This window comes from Drosophila teissieri, chromosome 2L, assembly GCF_016746235.2.
Source record: "Drosophila teissieri strain GT53w chromosome 2L, Prin_Dtei_1.1, whole genome shotgun sequence".
Lineage (NCBI taxonomy): Eukaryota > Metazoa > Arthropoda > Insecta > Diptera > Drosophilidae > Drosophila > Drosophila teissieri.
In genome coordinates this window covers 7235688-7250767 of record NC_053029.1, presented here as the reverse complement: position 1 = coordinate 7250767, position 15080 = coordinate 7235688, and the positions used below count along the sequence as shown (strand labels likewise).

Below are 15080 nucleotides of genomic sequence, written 5' to 3'. Positions count from 1 at the left end.
TGTTAATCTGTGCATTAATAGCCATATCTCTCAAAAATAAATAATGTACGTTACTTATAATTATAAAGCTTTAAAGATAAAACTCTAAATTATACAAATATACACAAAAACATGAATAACCAAAGAACAGGATAATGTGAGTTTCCTGTATATAATTGGGATTTATAAGAATTGGATTCTGAAACAAATTTATCAATTAATATAAAATATCAGAAGTTAAGTGTATTCGCTTCAACTTTGTTAGTTACATTTCCTCCATTTTAAACATTTCAATAAATCTTGTGATATTGTTTCACTACAATTTTATTTTTGCATTCAGATGCGATCAAATGTTCCAAACTCTACAAATGTTTTTAATAATGATCTTTATGTCTATGGTAATTTATATATAATATAAGTATGTAAGTAGTAATGTTTAGTTGTGTGTCGCGTTTAGTGGGTCTCCTCCCATGCTGGCCGGCCTTGGCGGCGCTTCTCCAAATCTCTGTTTCCATTGACTCCTGGCTTCATCCATCCCTCATTCAGCATCGGCTGCAGCGTTTAACACCTTCCGGGATCCACTACAATTTTCCGTTCTTAAGTGTTGTTGCTACATAATATGTTTTGTTGCCGGCGTTAAATACATACAGTTTTAAAAATAGAATAAAAAAAGATGCAAGAAGGTTGATTACGCTGTAAACAAATATACAAAATACATTATTGCAGACGAACACAGAGTGGGATGATGGAAAGATAACCACGTGGTGGTTGCGATGATACCGGGAAAGAGACAGAAAAATATGGTACAACATTAGTATTGGTTATAACTTAATCCATTGCACTCGCACTTTAATCAAATCGGACATCTAGCTTCGTTATCTTGAACAAACAAACAATCAAATGTGAATACGGTCATGACGGGGAGGATTAAACACATTGGCTGTGGAACTGGCTGGAGACAGCGGGAGGCACATCACACGTTATGTGGTTGGCTACTCATCCTCTAACATTCCGATTCAAGCTTGGGCGGCTCCGCTGCCGTGCCATTCATATCCTGCAAAATGTCATCGTCAGCTGTCTCCGACTGCCGTGGCGGTTCCACGATCAACTTTGAGTCCATTGCCGCCTCAATTTTCGCACCCATGCAAGGCGGTATTGCCGTTCTAAACACATTCAGTTCCATTTCTACGGCAGGATTGCAATTAAAATTAAAGCCTAAGCACTAACGTACATTTGTTCACATGTTATGAATTTGTGTAACACTCACACTGCTTGTATTAAAACTGCTTGTATTAAAACGTGTGGTAATTAAATCTGTTGTGTGTTTTAAAAATTCTATTCACTATTCAATAACTTAGCGCGTATGCCCTTATTTTACGACAAAAGTAAAGCTGTGTTCTTCCGATCCCTGTCAAACCCCAAACTTGTATCAGACCGTGTAATGCTTACCTGCAGCTATGCCGGCAATGGCTTGTGCAGCAAAATGCTTGACGTCCACATCTGTGTCTGCGTTCAGTTTGTCGAGTGTGGGCTTTACTTGGGCATCAATGACGCTGGCTTCGAGGAAGGGCGAGATCTTCTGCAGGGTCTTTGCCACGTTGAAACGAACATTGGCAACGGGATCAGCGGCAAGCAGCAGAACCGTGGGCAGCAGCAACTTGGTGGTGATATCTGTGCCGCAGACCTCTGCCAAAACATTCAGGCAGAACAAGCAAGTCATTCCTAAAAATCATAATCATAATCATCAAATATTGATCATTTCAATTTCAATTCGATGACTTACTGTGCAAATAGTTCTTATTGCGCGACATAACCAGAATCATTGGAATTATGGCCTGTTCGGCCCAGGGAGCTCCGAACTGCTCGACGAGCTTCTTCATGTTGAGGGTGGCTGCCTCACGAATGGCGTACACGTGATCGTTGAGCCAGCCCATGCAGAGACCGCGCAGTTTTTGGTCGAAGAACTCCTGACCCAACTGACCGGCCAGAGCAGGCATGTACTCGATGATGGCTAGACGCACACGCCACTTGGAGTCCTCGGCCAGCTCGACGATGGCGGGCAGAAGCGACTGTGACAATTGCTGGATGCCGATGACGTCGTTAACGCAGTCCAGGTTTGAGATGATGTTAAGGCGCACTTCTGGGCACTCATCCTTGAGTTGAATAAGGAACAAGGGCAGCAATTGCTCCACAGTCTGATAGGCGCCCAGCATGGGACTCAAGCCCATGATCACTGAGGCCAGAGCTGACTTTACATGAGGGTTGGGGTCCGAGACAAGATCGCGCACATAGGGTAAAATGGAACTAAGGATGATTTGCACCTGGTTGACCTTATCAAGGTTGGCGCAGAAGTCCTTCACTTTGGTGGCCACTGCAGCGCGAACCTCGGCCTCGGCGTCCTTGAGCAGATACTGGAAAGCAGGCACCAAGTCCACCCGAGTTATCTCCGGACCGACAGCCTTCTGCAGATCAACAAACTTCTCGGCCACCATATAACGCACCCTCCAAGACGAGTCGCTGGCGCACTGGCGCAGCGTGGGGAGAACCAGCTAAGAAAGGATTATTTTGTGTAAGCCACGAAATTAATGATTTCAGCGCTGATCAACTTACGTGCTCTACATCATCCTGGGGCAGCAGTTGGGCAATGCTGACGCAAGCCTCTACAGCCAGCAGACGAACAGAGTCCTGGAAAATAGGTTAGGATTAATATTTTAGTTATTGAAATTGTAATTAAACAATTTATTTTATTTCCCTCGAAATGTATCTGCTTACCTGATCATCCTGTGCCAGCTGTACGAAGTTGGGAATCAAGTCTGATTTCAGATACTCGGTCTCAACGACCTTGGCAAACTCGCCCAGCTTGTTGGCTGCTGCACGACGCACCATGGGTGTCTCATCCTGGCAGAGCTTTCGGAAGTTGGCGCGCAGCTCGGCCTTCACTGGCTGCGTGACGCGTGGATAGCAGACCGAGAAGAGGCCGCAGGCAGAGGTGCGTGAGGTGAACCAGTCACCGGAAACCAGGCGCTGCAATGTCGGCACCACATGGATCTCCAGATCCTGGGCGCTGTGCTCAGCGGCCACAGTGCGCAGAGATTCTACGGCCTTGTCTCGCACCACGGTTTCCTCTACGGTGGCCAAACTCTCAAGGGGCGGGATCAAGTACATGGCAAACTCTGGTCCACCAACGAGACCTGTAAAGTAACGACAAAAAATGGTTAGAAATATTTCGTGGAAGGATGTACTGTTTATTTGCTCACTTGTAAAGTTTCCCAGTTGGTCGGCCAGGGCCAGCAGTACCTCGTCCTCATCGTATATGGTCTCGGTAAGGAAGGGTATCAACTCGGACCGTGTGCGCTCTTCGCCCAAAGCGAGGGCAATAGTGGACAGCTTCTTGATGGAGTTCAACCGAAGCTGTTTTGGGAGAGGAAGAAGATTGAAGAAGCTTATTTAATACGGTGATCACATGTAGGGTAAATGAGTAACTAATTCCACGATTTTAAGGTTATTTTTATTTTGGTTGATGCTGGTTGTATCTAAATAAAAGGCGTGGTCTTTCAACACCTCTCTTTGTTAATAAAGCGATATTATATTAATTTTTTAAGTATCGCAGAAAATATATTTATTAAAGATAACTTTTAAAGATAATATAAGAGATTAGATTTTTCGATGTAACGAAATAATTCCATCTTACGATCTCATTTTAACGTAAGTAATGGGGTTACTATTGATTGAAGTTGTTCTATTTTTAAAACACGCAGTTGTGAATTGTTTTAGCAAACAACTAATGCGTATAAACTTATATATATGTATACATACATATCAACGTGAAGGATAATAAAATCTACAAATAATAAGTGGATAAATAGGGTTACCGATAATTGCAATTAATTGATAATAGTAAGTTTTCTTTAATTTCACAAAGCGCTAATCTTGTGTATATCGAAATTTGGTATAATTTCGATGCACACTCGCACCAACACAAATGCCCATGCACCCTCGCACACACACGCACACAGTGACGCATTTTTGCACAAACACAATCGCAGATAAAGCAGGGAGTGTGGGCACGCTACCCCAAAATTTAAGCACTAGAATATTTCGGTAGATTCTTCTTGAGACACAATTGAAATTGGGGTTTTATAACTTGACAAACCTGCACATCCTCGTTCTTTAGTTCATCGATTAGAACCGCAATGGGATATAGTGAATCGTCGACCGATTTGTCGCTCGCTGCCATTTTTTCCGCTGTTGCTGCTGCTCACACACAAACACAAACGCACTGAAAATCGGTTTTTCTATTCTGCAGGCAATCGACGAGATTTCGATTTGGCCCTCTGGCGATTCGCAATTAGCTTGTTCAAGGTTACAAAATAATTTCTATTCCGTCGCCTTAAATTTTCAAATAATATAGACAATTATTCTCTGATTGCTCTTCTTTTCGAATGAAAAACGTACGTCGTTGGTGCAAATTAATATTTTTTTTCTTCAAGTGACACAACGGTAGAGGTGGAACACAAATCGATGATTACTCGATATTATCGGTGTTTGCGGGTGGTTGCATCGAAAGACTTTTTTTAATATATTTTATTTAATTGAAAAGAAATATTAGAATCATGCTCATTAAATTTGTACAAGAACATGTTAAAATAACTTCAAAAATTACGTGGGAAATTATAATTCCGGAGTACAATTTTCCAAAAAAAGGTTTGAAGTACTCTTTCAAAAGCTAATTGGTGCAAAACCAAATGGCGCCAATTCGGTAATTTACCTAACATTTATTGAAATGACTTTAACAACGATATTAATCGAGGATTTGTTTTCAGCCAAACAGGCTGTGTGACCATAACTTTTCTGCAAATGTATACAAAAAGGAAGGTTTAAACTGAAATTAAACACAGTATCCACATAAAAGTATTGACATTTATTGAGGCTTAATTTTCTAGGAAAGTTACAAACTCGGTCAACTTAAGCAACTGGTCATCGTTTCCACGAGTTGGCAGTGCTTCCTGAACCTTCGGCTTTAGGATTACCCGGTCACCGTCCAGTTCCTCAGTCCAATTTAAGGCCGCACAGGCATGTTTCAGTTCGTCCTCCGACATTAGTGACAATTCCAGTAGATTGTGCTGGTAAATGGACACATAGGCACTGCCCATTAGTTTGAACAGCTCCTCGCGTTGCTTAACTAAGATACATTATGAGTTTTATAAGCAATTAGTAAACTTAACGGGATAGCCGTACCTAGAAGATCCTCCACAGGTGACTTTACTCTTTCGGACCACTCATACTTGATGTTTCTGAAGAAATCGGCATAGTTATTGTTCTGTAGGGCGATATTAAGCAGGTTCAGCTGCATCAGTTCCTTGTCCTCCTTTAGTTTAGCCGGAACTCGCATCCATAGCAATTTGGCATCGGCCCTATAGCACAAGATTATAATATGTATTGATTTAATATCTATCACTTACAGTTTGTTTTGGTAGAGATAAATAGCAAGTAATTGCTGGTAGACTTCAACTCCCAGTTCGATTTGCTGTGAAAATAGGGGTTTCTAATATTCCATATAAAGCGGATTTATATAACAATCACTCACCTCGAATTCCTCGTTCTCAAGCCGCTCAACTAGTTCACTATATTTATTTAAATGCATTTTAATGGTAAATTCTTGGTCCGAAAACAATAATGTGACCGTTTAGCGTGCTGTAAGAAATGAAACCTTCCCAAAGGCACTCCCAAAGCACTCCTGTGCTTATGTAGAGTTTAGCTAACGATAGTACACAAATATCGAAAGCTGAATTAATGAAATTTTAAAACAAAGCTGACAATTCGGCATTAAAAAGACCAGAAAAATTCACTTGATTTATTGTTTTGAATATCTCAACACATTGTAAGTCCATTCCCAAAAAATATCGTCAAGCATCCCGTTATCGATAGCTTCTTTGACAGGTCTCCACAATCGTAGAGCTGTCAACGTGCCAAAAGTCTCCACCTTCTTTTCGGTGTCAAAAACTAGACTATCAAGATGGGTCGTATGCACGCTCCTGGGTAAAAATGCAATTTTTTATTGTTTTCGATGACTATGTGTCAACCTGAATGTATGCAAAATGTGTCTGCCGTGCGGGACGAACGAATAAATGTGTCAAATGCAATTCCCCGGGGGTTTTAGTGGGATAATTATCGACCGCAAAGGCAAGCACATGGTGCGGACGTATTCGTATTTGACAGGCACCGCCATAAACGCGTACTAACAATTTTGTATTTCTTTCGCAGCAAGGGTATTTCCCAATCAGCCCTCCCCTACAGACGCACTGTCCCATCCTGGCTGAAACTGAACGCCGAGGATGTTAAGGACCAGATCAAGAAGCTGGGCAAGAAGGGTCTGACTCCCTCCAAAATCGGTGAGTGTTTCCGAGTATGTTGTTGTTTGAGGTTATGTTAATCTCGATTCCGGTTTTCACAGGCATCATTCTGCGTGACTCGCACGGAGTTGCCCAGGTGCGTTTCGTCAACGGAAACAAGATCCTGCGCATCATGAAGTCGGTGGGTCTCAAGCCCGACATTCCCGAGGATCTGTACCATATGATCAAGAAGGCTGTCGCCATCCGTAAGCACTTGGAGCGCAACCGCAAGGACAAGGACGGCAAGTTCCGTCTGATTCTGGTCGAGTCCAGGATCCACCGTCTGGCCCGCTACTACAAGACCAAGAGTGTCCTGCCCCCCAACTGGAAATACGAGTCGAGCACCGCCTCCGCCTTGGTCGCCTAAGTCCTTGATTCGCTAGTTGGTAGTTTGCTTTCAAGTCTTACGGGGTCCTACATTTCCATCAATGTACAACCAATAAACCCAACAAATAAAACTGGAAATCGGAACTATTTTATAGACTAAACAATTGCTGCGCGGCTTATTTACTTGGATAATGTGGATTTGATTTTCAAAACCAAAAGATCTTAAGATACCCTTAGTTTCCGAACTTTGCTTTAATTCGAATTCAGTAGCATCTCCAATAAAGTTACAACTTGGTGAAACAATGAACTAGAGGCTGATTTAGCTTGATAGAAATGGATTGAAAACCAAATCGCTTTGAAATATGTGCGGCCAAGTCTAGTGTTGTATTGTAAGATTTTTAGGAACACCATGGGAAATTCTGTTTGAAAGTCCGCTGTGTGCATGTCTTGGTCGAAGTCTTCGTTTACGCTTTGGTTTATAGACCTGAACGTAAAATGGGCTAATGGTGAATAAAATGCCACCTTTCAGGCTTTAATTATAGGTGTCTGAATTTTATTTCCCAATTAGGAAGTGTTTAAATGAGTGCTTTAAATTTTGAAATGACTACACCCAATAATTTTAGAAACAGCTATCCAAATAACGAAATTGGAATGTTCCACTCTTATGCATTCACTTGTTGCATGTTTTTCAGCAAGAATCTGCGAATCACATATTTATATACAAGTGTTTGTATGTATGTATGTGCCACACGATAGAGGGTATCACAGGTAACAATTGTACAGTGATACTTTTGCAACATGAATGACTAAGGATGTTTGAATCTCTGATTCAACTTTTTCTAACTTGTTGAGAATATGTAAAACGATAGCGCTAATAGTTAAAGACAAATGGATTTATTTTCTTTACCAAATACTAAGGGATAGGAAAAAATTTGCAATTAACCATGATATTGGTACTAACTAGCATTCAAACGGTTATCGCGCTTCCGGTATAAATCATATTGTCAATAATCCTAATTAGATTAAAATTGGTAATTCACATATCTATACTATACACTGTATACTACAAATATGTCTTATTATATGTGTATATACATATATGTAGTTTCTACATATGTATGTACCTATGTACATATATTTGAAATATCGTTGAGATGGTTGCACGCTTCATTGGAGTTGGAGTTTGTCTTGGAAGATGAAAAAAATATTTAACGATGATGCTATGCACAGTGCGCTCTCAGATCAATGAAATAATTAAGATAAGGTACTGCTGATAGATAAAGTGTTGTATAGGACAAAGTGCTACATCGAGTATTATGCAAATTTCAAACTCCTTTACCAGTTTCTAAAATTAATTATTAGTAAAGAAAAAAGGAAGTAACAATGGCGGTTCCCGTTAGGCAGAGTCCACTGTAACTCGCGAACTCCTGGGGTTGGGGGCGCATTTCGTATTTAGAGCCGATAGCCGCCGAAACCGAAACCGCCAGTGTTCAGAATTGAGCATTCAGTAGCCTGCTGCTCTTTCTGGCGCTCGGACGAAGTTTATTTTATTATTTACAACATCTGTATATAGTTTGTGTTGCTTTGCCGGGTCTTCTATCGCGATTTTCTCACGTTCGCCAGCAACAATAACCATATTGTTGAATGTAAACAATATTGAAACAGAAGTACGTAGTACATGGGATTCGTAAGCAATGGCAATTATTTTAATTGTATGCTCGCCGCGATTGCTTGGTAATTTGTGTGCCTGAAAAAATCCATGTGATTAGATAATTTACAGACAAACGAAAAACCATCGATGCGGCTTTATCTGTGCGCAATTATTGTTTGTTGGCCGATAAATGTAATGTGTATTTGCATTTGTTAATTTGGATAAAAGTTTCCCTTTTTCTTGTGCCACCAACAACGTGGTACGTTTCGTACACCCGCACATAAACATACATATGTACATACACATAACTTATACTCCGAATGGGTAAACGGTAAATGCTCGAAGTGCTTATTCTGGGCGGGTGTGAGTGGAACAGGGAGAGAGTGCGAAACAGACAATTACAGTGGATCCCAGTTGGGAGATATTCGTATTACAACATATGCGGGCTTTCTAACTGTTAAGTAACAGAGCTAATAGAAGGATATAAAAAAGCCGGCAAAACACAAACTATTTTTGGAATCTTTAATAGGTGTTTATAAGTACGGGGGTTTATCTTTTCGCCGCCTGATGAAATTAATAAAAAACCAAAAATTGTTTACTACAGTGCTATGGAATTTCGAAAACAAGCGATAGCTTTCAAGCATGAAATTAGTCACGCCAAAGCATGAATTATAAATAAATAAATATAAACCAAATATCTTTGCAGTAATTTAAAAAAACGACAATGTAACTTTAGAATGTAAACCATGTAACATGCACTTCTACCAGGTATTCACTGTAATGCGAAATGGCAAACGCGTGTTTGGTTTTAGGGAACCAAAGCCCTCTTCAACATTGCTGATTCCCTGGGCCTGTCGTTACAGCAAGCCCTATCATGACGAACTACAAACTCATGAGCAGTGACACATTCACCATCCCTTGACATCCAAACCAATGGGTTTTCCACTAAAAAATAAAAAGTACGTCGACTTTCTTGGAGTCGTCAAGCCAACGTCAATAGGAACCGTTGATAAATAAAACGGCAATGTTTGTTTGATTAAGATGTGTCGTGTTTGTGCTCATATCGACTTTTGTTCTAGAACCACTCAGCAGAATTACATATTTCCCTTATCCAATACAGTTTAGTTCGTTATTTATCTATTCCGCTGCTTATACCTCCATTTATTTCAGTTTCTTTGAAGGGAGTACAACATGCAGTCGCTGAAAACGGCAGATTTGCCGGAAAATCCCCGGGAACATTCAAATTTTATTTCGGCAGCATGTTTCTGGTAAGCATATTACCATACATTCAATTTAAACATATTAATGATTTGGTTTTATTTTTTAACAATGTACATAGGTACACCATGCCAACTTTTATCAAGGGTCGGAAGCGCCAATTGGATACCCAGGATCTTTACAGGGCCTTGAAAGAGCACAAATCGGGTATGGTGAAATTGTGATTATGATTCACCTAATGGTGAATTGGGAAATTCCAAAACGATTTGAGCATAAATACATCAATGGAGATTTGTTATTATCTATGCAAGTCATAGTGGTGTATCAAAAAAATTAGATAAAGAAGTGATCACTCCAAATGTCTTTACTTCAATCAGACTTACATTTTCCGGACGCACTGTGTGTAGTTATCACGGGAACAATTAATTTTACTGATCGATGCATGTACATCGTACATAGTATGTTCGTTGACCGTCTTAATTGATTCGCTTTATGCCTTCAATTGTTTTGTGATTTTGTATTTTTTTTCCCCAAATTGATAACTGTGTCTCTGGGTAATCATTGTTTTCGTAATCCGAATTTATTGAGTCCCTTATCTGCGATTAAACTGTGTTTATTTGTGCCATTTTTCCAGAGACTCTGGGGAACAAATTGTGCGCTTCCTGGGAGTTGGAACTTGAGAAGACCAAAGGAAAACCCAATTTGCTAAGGGCCCTTCTGAGGGTTTTCGGCTGGTACTTCGCACTTCTTGGCCTGGTGCTTTTCCTGCTGGAATTGGGTCTCCGAACGCTTCAGCCAATCTTCTTGCTAAAGCTTATATCCTACTATACACATGGCGGGGAATCCATTGAGTCGGCCTATTACTATGCTGCTGGAGTGATCCTGTGCAGTGCCCTCAATGTCATCATAATGCATCCGTATATGCTGGGCACAATGCATGTGGGTGAGTCTCGAGTTTTACTTCATACAAGTCTTTTTTTTAGTACATAAATCTAAATGAAGTAAATAAATATTTATGTATTCATTAGAATATTATTAACATCTATTATATAATTTTAAAAGCTAATAGGATACAATGTAACTTATTCCCGGTCAACGTTTTTAACTAGAATGTCTTAATTACTCTATTGGGTAAAACCCCTCACTCAGTTTAAACGATGTCGGCATAGATAAAAAAGTGACAAAAAATTAACAATCCGCATTTAATTAGGTAATCTGCGACCCACTTAGTGTCTTGTTGTTAAATAGTACAGGTTGAAACTTTATTTGCGATAATGAGGGCTGTAACTATTTCATTAATTATTATGATATACTATTTGCTATCAAAGTTACTTTAACAAATGCTTATATTTTCGCAGGACTCAAGATGCGCGTTGGTATGTGCAGCATGATCTACCGCAAGGCGCTGCGGCTGAGTAAGTCGGCACTGGGAAACACCACTGCCGGACATGTGGTAAACCTTATGTCCAACGACGTGGGACGTCTGGATCTGGCTACCATATTCGTACACTACTTGTGGGTGGGACCGCTGGAGACCATCTTTATCACGTACCTGATGTACCTTAGGGTGAGCAAAGCGATAATCTTTCGAACCCCAACAAACTGCGATTAACAACCCAAATATTTTTACAGATTGGAATCGCAGCTGTATTTGGTGTGGCCTTCATGTTGCTGTTCATCCCCCTGCAGGCGTATCTGGGAAAGAGAACATCGGTTCTTCGACTCAGAACCGCTCTACGCACAGACGAAAGGGTTCGGATGATGAATGAAATCATCTCGGGCATTCAAGTGATCAAAATGTACGCATGGGAACTGCCATTCGAACATATGGTGGCCTTTGCGCGTAAGAAGGAGATAAATGCCATTCGCCATGTGTCCTACATCCGGGGAATACTGCTATCCTTCATCATATTCCTGACGCGAGTCTCCATTTTCCTGAGTCTGGTGGGATATGTGCTGCTTGGAACGTTCCTAACCCCGGAAGTGGCCTTCTTGATCACAGCCTACTACAATATCCTGCGTACCACTATGACGGTGTTCTTTCCCCAAGGCATCTCCCAAATGGCGGAGACCCTGGTGTCCATAAAACGTGTCCAGAAGTATATGCAGTCTGATGAGACCAATGTTATGGATATGAGCGTAGATCTTACTGAGGATTTCCTAGGCAGCAATCAGGAAACGGTACACGCCGATGGAGATGAGGAACGCGACGAAGCTGAGGATAAGCTTTTGGGACCACCAATTGCCAATATTAACGAGAACGCCAAGTTGTCGGAGGCGGGAATCTCTATAAGCGGGCTTATGGCCAAATGGGATGTTAACTCCCCTGATTACTCGCTTAACGGGGTAAACCTCCGTGTTCAGCCTGGAACCATGCTGGGTATTGTCGGACGCACTGGATCTGGTAAATCCAGTCTCATCCAAGCCATTCTTGGTGAACTGCCTGCAGAGTCTGGCGAGATAAAGGTTAACGGCTCCATGTCGTACGCTTCCCAAGAACCGTGGCTCTTTTCTGGCACTGTGCGGCAAAATATTCTCTTTGGCCAGCCCATGGATCGTCGTCGATATGCTAAGGTGGTAAAGAAGTGTGCGCTGGAGCGGGATTTCGAGTTGCTTCCGTTCAAGGATAAGACCATAGTGGGTGAGCGAGGAGCTTCCCTGTCTGGTGGCCAAAAGGCGAGAATCAGTTTGGCCAGGGCTGTTTATCGGGAGACTTCGATTTACTTACTGGATGATCCATTGAGTGCTGTGGACACCCATGTGGCGCGCCATCTCTTCGAGCAGTGCATGCGGGGCTATCTACGCGAGCGAATCGTTATATTGGCTACTCATCAGCTCCAGTTCTTGCAGCACGCCGATCAAATTGTCATTATGGACAAAGGTCGTGTCAGCGCCGTGGGTACCTACGAGTCGCTACGCGAATCCGGATTGGACTTCGCTACCATGCTAGCCGATCCAGAGCGGGATGAGCAATCAGAGGAGCGATCACGGTCGCGTTCGGGCAGCTACACCCATAGCCATTCGGACCAGCGACGCAACAGCGAACAATCCCTGCTTTCCATGGCAGATTCGTGTGTGGATGACCTCGAGGCGGAGCAAGCTAACAACCAGGAACGCCAGGAGGCTGGTCAAATCGGACTGCGGTTGTACAGCAAATACTTCAAAGCGGGTGGCGGTTTCTTCGCCTTCTTCGTGATGATGGGCTTCTGTGTGCTCTCGCAAGGACTGGCTTCGCTGGGTGACTATTTTCTCTCATATTGGTAAGGAATTGCCTTAGGGAGATCTTCTGTGAAACTATATTAAATATATTTGAAAATTTTAGGGTAACGAAAAAAGGAAATGTTGCTAACCGTGCAGATAATAATGATACAATTCGCTCTGAGGAACTCGAGCCTCGGTTGTCGACATGGCTTCGTGATATAGGATTGCCCGTGGACGCTGAAATGCTGGATACTTATATATTCACGGTGATCACAGTACTGACAATTTTGGTGACCGTGGCTCGCTCGTTTTTATTCTTCAATCTAGCCATGAAAGCCTCCATACGTCTGCACAACTCCATGTTTCGTGGCATCACCCGAGCTGCCATGTACTTCTTCAATACGAATCCATCTGGGCGCATTCTAAATCGTTTCTCGAAGGATATGGGACAAGTTGACGAGATACTTCCCGCCGTGATGATGGACGTCATCCAGATATTTCTTGCGCTTGCTGGCATTGTGATTGTTATAGCTATTGTTAATCCGCTGTTCCTTATTCCAACCGTAATACTGGGGATTATTTTCTATCAACTGCGTACCTTCTATCTAAAAACATCAAGGGATGTAAAGCGCATGGAAGCAATTAGTAAGTGCCCGATTATGAAAATACATTCCACATATATTTTATTAAATTTTTCGTATAGCCCGGTCTCCAGTATACTCGCATTTGGCCGCTTCGTTGACCGGTCTGTCCACCATTCGTGCCTTTGGAGCCCAACGTGTTCTGGAGGCGGAGTTCGACAACTACCAGGACATGCATAGCTCCGCATTTTATATGTTCATTAGCACTTCGCGAGCCTTCGGCTATTGGCTTGACTGTTTCTGTGTGATTTACATTGCAATCATCACCCTCAGTTTCTTCATCTTTCCTCCTGCGAACGGAGGTGATGTGGGACTGGCAATCACACAGGTAAGCAAACACTGATTTGTATTTGAGTATTGACTCATCCAACGTTTCTGTGTCTTAAAGGCCATGGGAATGACTGGCATGGTCCAGTGGGGAATGCGTCAGTCAGCGGAGCTGGAGAATACAATGACTGCTGTGGAGCGAGTGGTTGAGTACGAGGACATTAAACCGGAAGGAGCGTTGGAAGCTCCGGCCGATAAGAAGCCACCTAAGTCCTGGCCAGAGCAGGGAAAAATCGTTTTCGACGAGCTGAGCCTGCGCTATACGCCGGATCCAAAGTCAGAGAATGTACTCAAGTCACTCAGTTTCGTAATAAAACCTAAGGAGAAGGTAGGCATCGTGGGACGCACAGGAGCTGGAAAGTCCTCGCTGATTAATGCCCTGTTCCGACTGTCCTACAACGATGGATCCGTGCTCATAGATAAGAGGGATACCAATGATATGGGTTTGCACGACCTGCGCAGCAAAATATCGATCATACCCCAGGAACCCGTTCTGTTTTCCGGCACAATGAGATACAATTTGGATCCCTTTGATGAGTATAGTGATGAGAAGCTGTGGCGCTCCCTGGAGGAGGTAAAACTAAAGGAGGTGGTGGCTGATCTTCCCAGTGGCTTGCAGAGCAAAATCACTGAGGGCGGAACCAACTTCAGCGTGGGCCAGCGCCAGCTGGTCTGCTTGGCACGGGCTATACTCCGTGAGAATCGCATTCTGGTGATGGACGAGGCCACGGCCAATGTGGATCCCCAGACAGATGGCCTCATCCAAACCACCATTCGCAACAAGTTCAAGGAGTGCACTGTGCTGACGATAGCCCATCGTTTGCATACTATCATGGACTCAGACAAAGTCTTGGTGATGGATGCTGGAAGAGCGGTGGAGTTCGGAACGCCCTATGAGCTGCTTACCCTGGCGGATTCAAAGGTGTTCCACGGTATGGTCAAGCAGACGGGTCACGCTACCTATGAGATGCTGCTAAAAATCGCACAAAAGGTTCGTTTTTAATTTGTTTTTTAGCATACAAAAGACAAATAATGTTCAATACTTTTCAAATTAATTACAGGCATTCGAAAACCGCCAGAATCACAGTCTTTCCTCATGAGAATCAGCTACCATGTGTTTGTCTTTAGCTGGCTAATCATAGTTTAAGTAATAATAATGTTTTTGAATGTGTTATTTTGTGTGCATGTAAATATGTTTTTCCGTGTGTGTGCTAAATACTTAATATAACTTAAAAACTGTATAGGAAACCATTCTTTAATCTACTATATGTATTTATTTAACATTTTCTATGAGCAAAGAAGTGCCTTTAAAAATAAACGAAATATTTTCTCTGTTGCTAAGTA

At 42.2% G+C, this 15080-nt stretch overlaps 4 protein-coding genes across 7 annotated transcripts; 2 read left to right on the top strand and 2 right to left on the bottom strand.

The window, feature by feature from the left end:
* Positions 1 to 285: 285 nt before the first annotated feature.
* On the bottom strand, positions 286 to 4487 carry LOC122611895 (serine/threonine-protein phosphatase PP2A 65 kDa regulatory subunit). 4 transcript variants are annotated; one of them, XM_043785286.1, is made up of 9 exons: positions 4435 to 4487; positions 4133 to 4368; positions 3237 to 3390; positions 2752 to 3170; positions 2590 to 2664; positions 1763 to 2528; positions 1429 to 1701; positions 988 to 1164; positions 286 to 589 (listed from the first exon to the last, which is right to left on the bottom strand). In XM_043785286.1, exons 2-9 carry the CDS (start codon positions 4214 to 4216, stop codon positions 561 to 563), a joined length of 1977 nt encoding a protein of 658 aa, XP_043641221.1. In that variant the 5' UTR covers positions 4217 to 4368; positions 4435 to 4487; the 3' UTR covers positions 286 to 560. The 4 variants fall into 4 exon arrangements, with proteins under 4 accessions (XP_043641221.1, XP_043641250.1, XP_043641242.1 ...); XM_043785315.1 differs by lacking the exon at positions 988 to 1164 and adding an exon at positions 628 to 672 and having other exon boundaries at positions 286 to 560; positions 4133 to 4484; XM_043785307.1 differs by lacking the exon at positions 988 to 1164 and having other exon boundaries at positions 286 to 672; positions 4133 to 4484.
* Positions 4488 to 4879: 392 nt separating this feature from the next.
* LOC122614774 (COP9 signalosome complex subunit 8) lies at positions 4880 to 5724 on the bottom strand. Its single transcript, XM_043789430.1, has 4 exons — positions 5567 to 5724; positions 5442 to 5506; positions 5218 to 5393; positions 4880 to 5161 (listed from the first exon to the last, which is right to left on the bottom strand). Exons 1-4 carry the CDS (start codon positions 5621 to 5623, stop codon positions 4911 to 4913), a joined length of 549 nt encoding a protein of 182 aa, XP_043645365.1. The 5' UTR covers positions 5624 to 5724; the 3' UTR covers positions 4880 to 4910.
* A 178-nt stretch (positions 5725 to 5902) lies between these two features.
* Positions 5903 to 6862, top strand: LOC122614784 (40S ribosomal protein S13). Its single transcript, XM_043789442.1, has 3 exons — positions 5903 to 6018; positions 6244 to 6371; positions 6434 to 6862. The coding sequence occupies exons 1-3, from the start codon at positions 5996 to 5998 to the stop codon at positions 6736 to 6738; spliced, it is 456 nt and encodes a 151-aa protein (XP_043645377.1). The 5' UTR covers positions 5903 to 5995; the 3' UTR covers positions 6739 to 6862.
* Positions 6863 to 8197: 1335 nt separating this feature from the next.
* LOC122622278 (probable multidrug resistance-associated protein lethal(2)03659) lies at positions 8198 to 14987 on the top strand. The gene is made up of 10 exons (XM_043800613.1): positions 8198 to 8365; positions 9520 to 9617; positions 9689 to 9774; positions 10202 to 10510; positions 10926 to 11134; positions 11200 to 12827; positions 12890 to 13413; positions 13472 to 13737; positions 13798 to 14727; positions 14798 to 14987. The coding sequence occupies exons 2-10, from the start codon at positions 9541 to 9543 to the stop codon at positions 14834 to 14836; spliced, it is 4068 nt and encodes a 1355-aa protein (XP_043656548.1). The 5' UTR covers positions 8198 to 8365; positions 9520 to 9540; the 3' UTR covers positions 14837 to 14987.
* Positions 14988 to 15080: the final 93 nt, after the last annotated feature.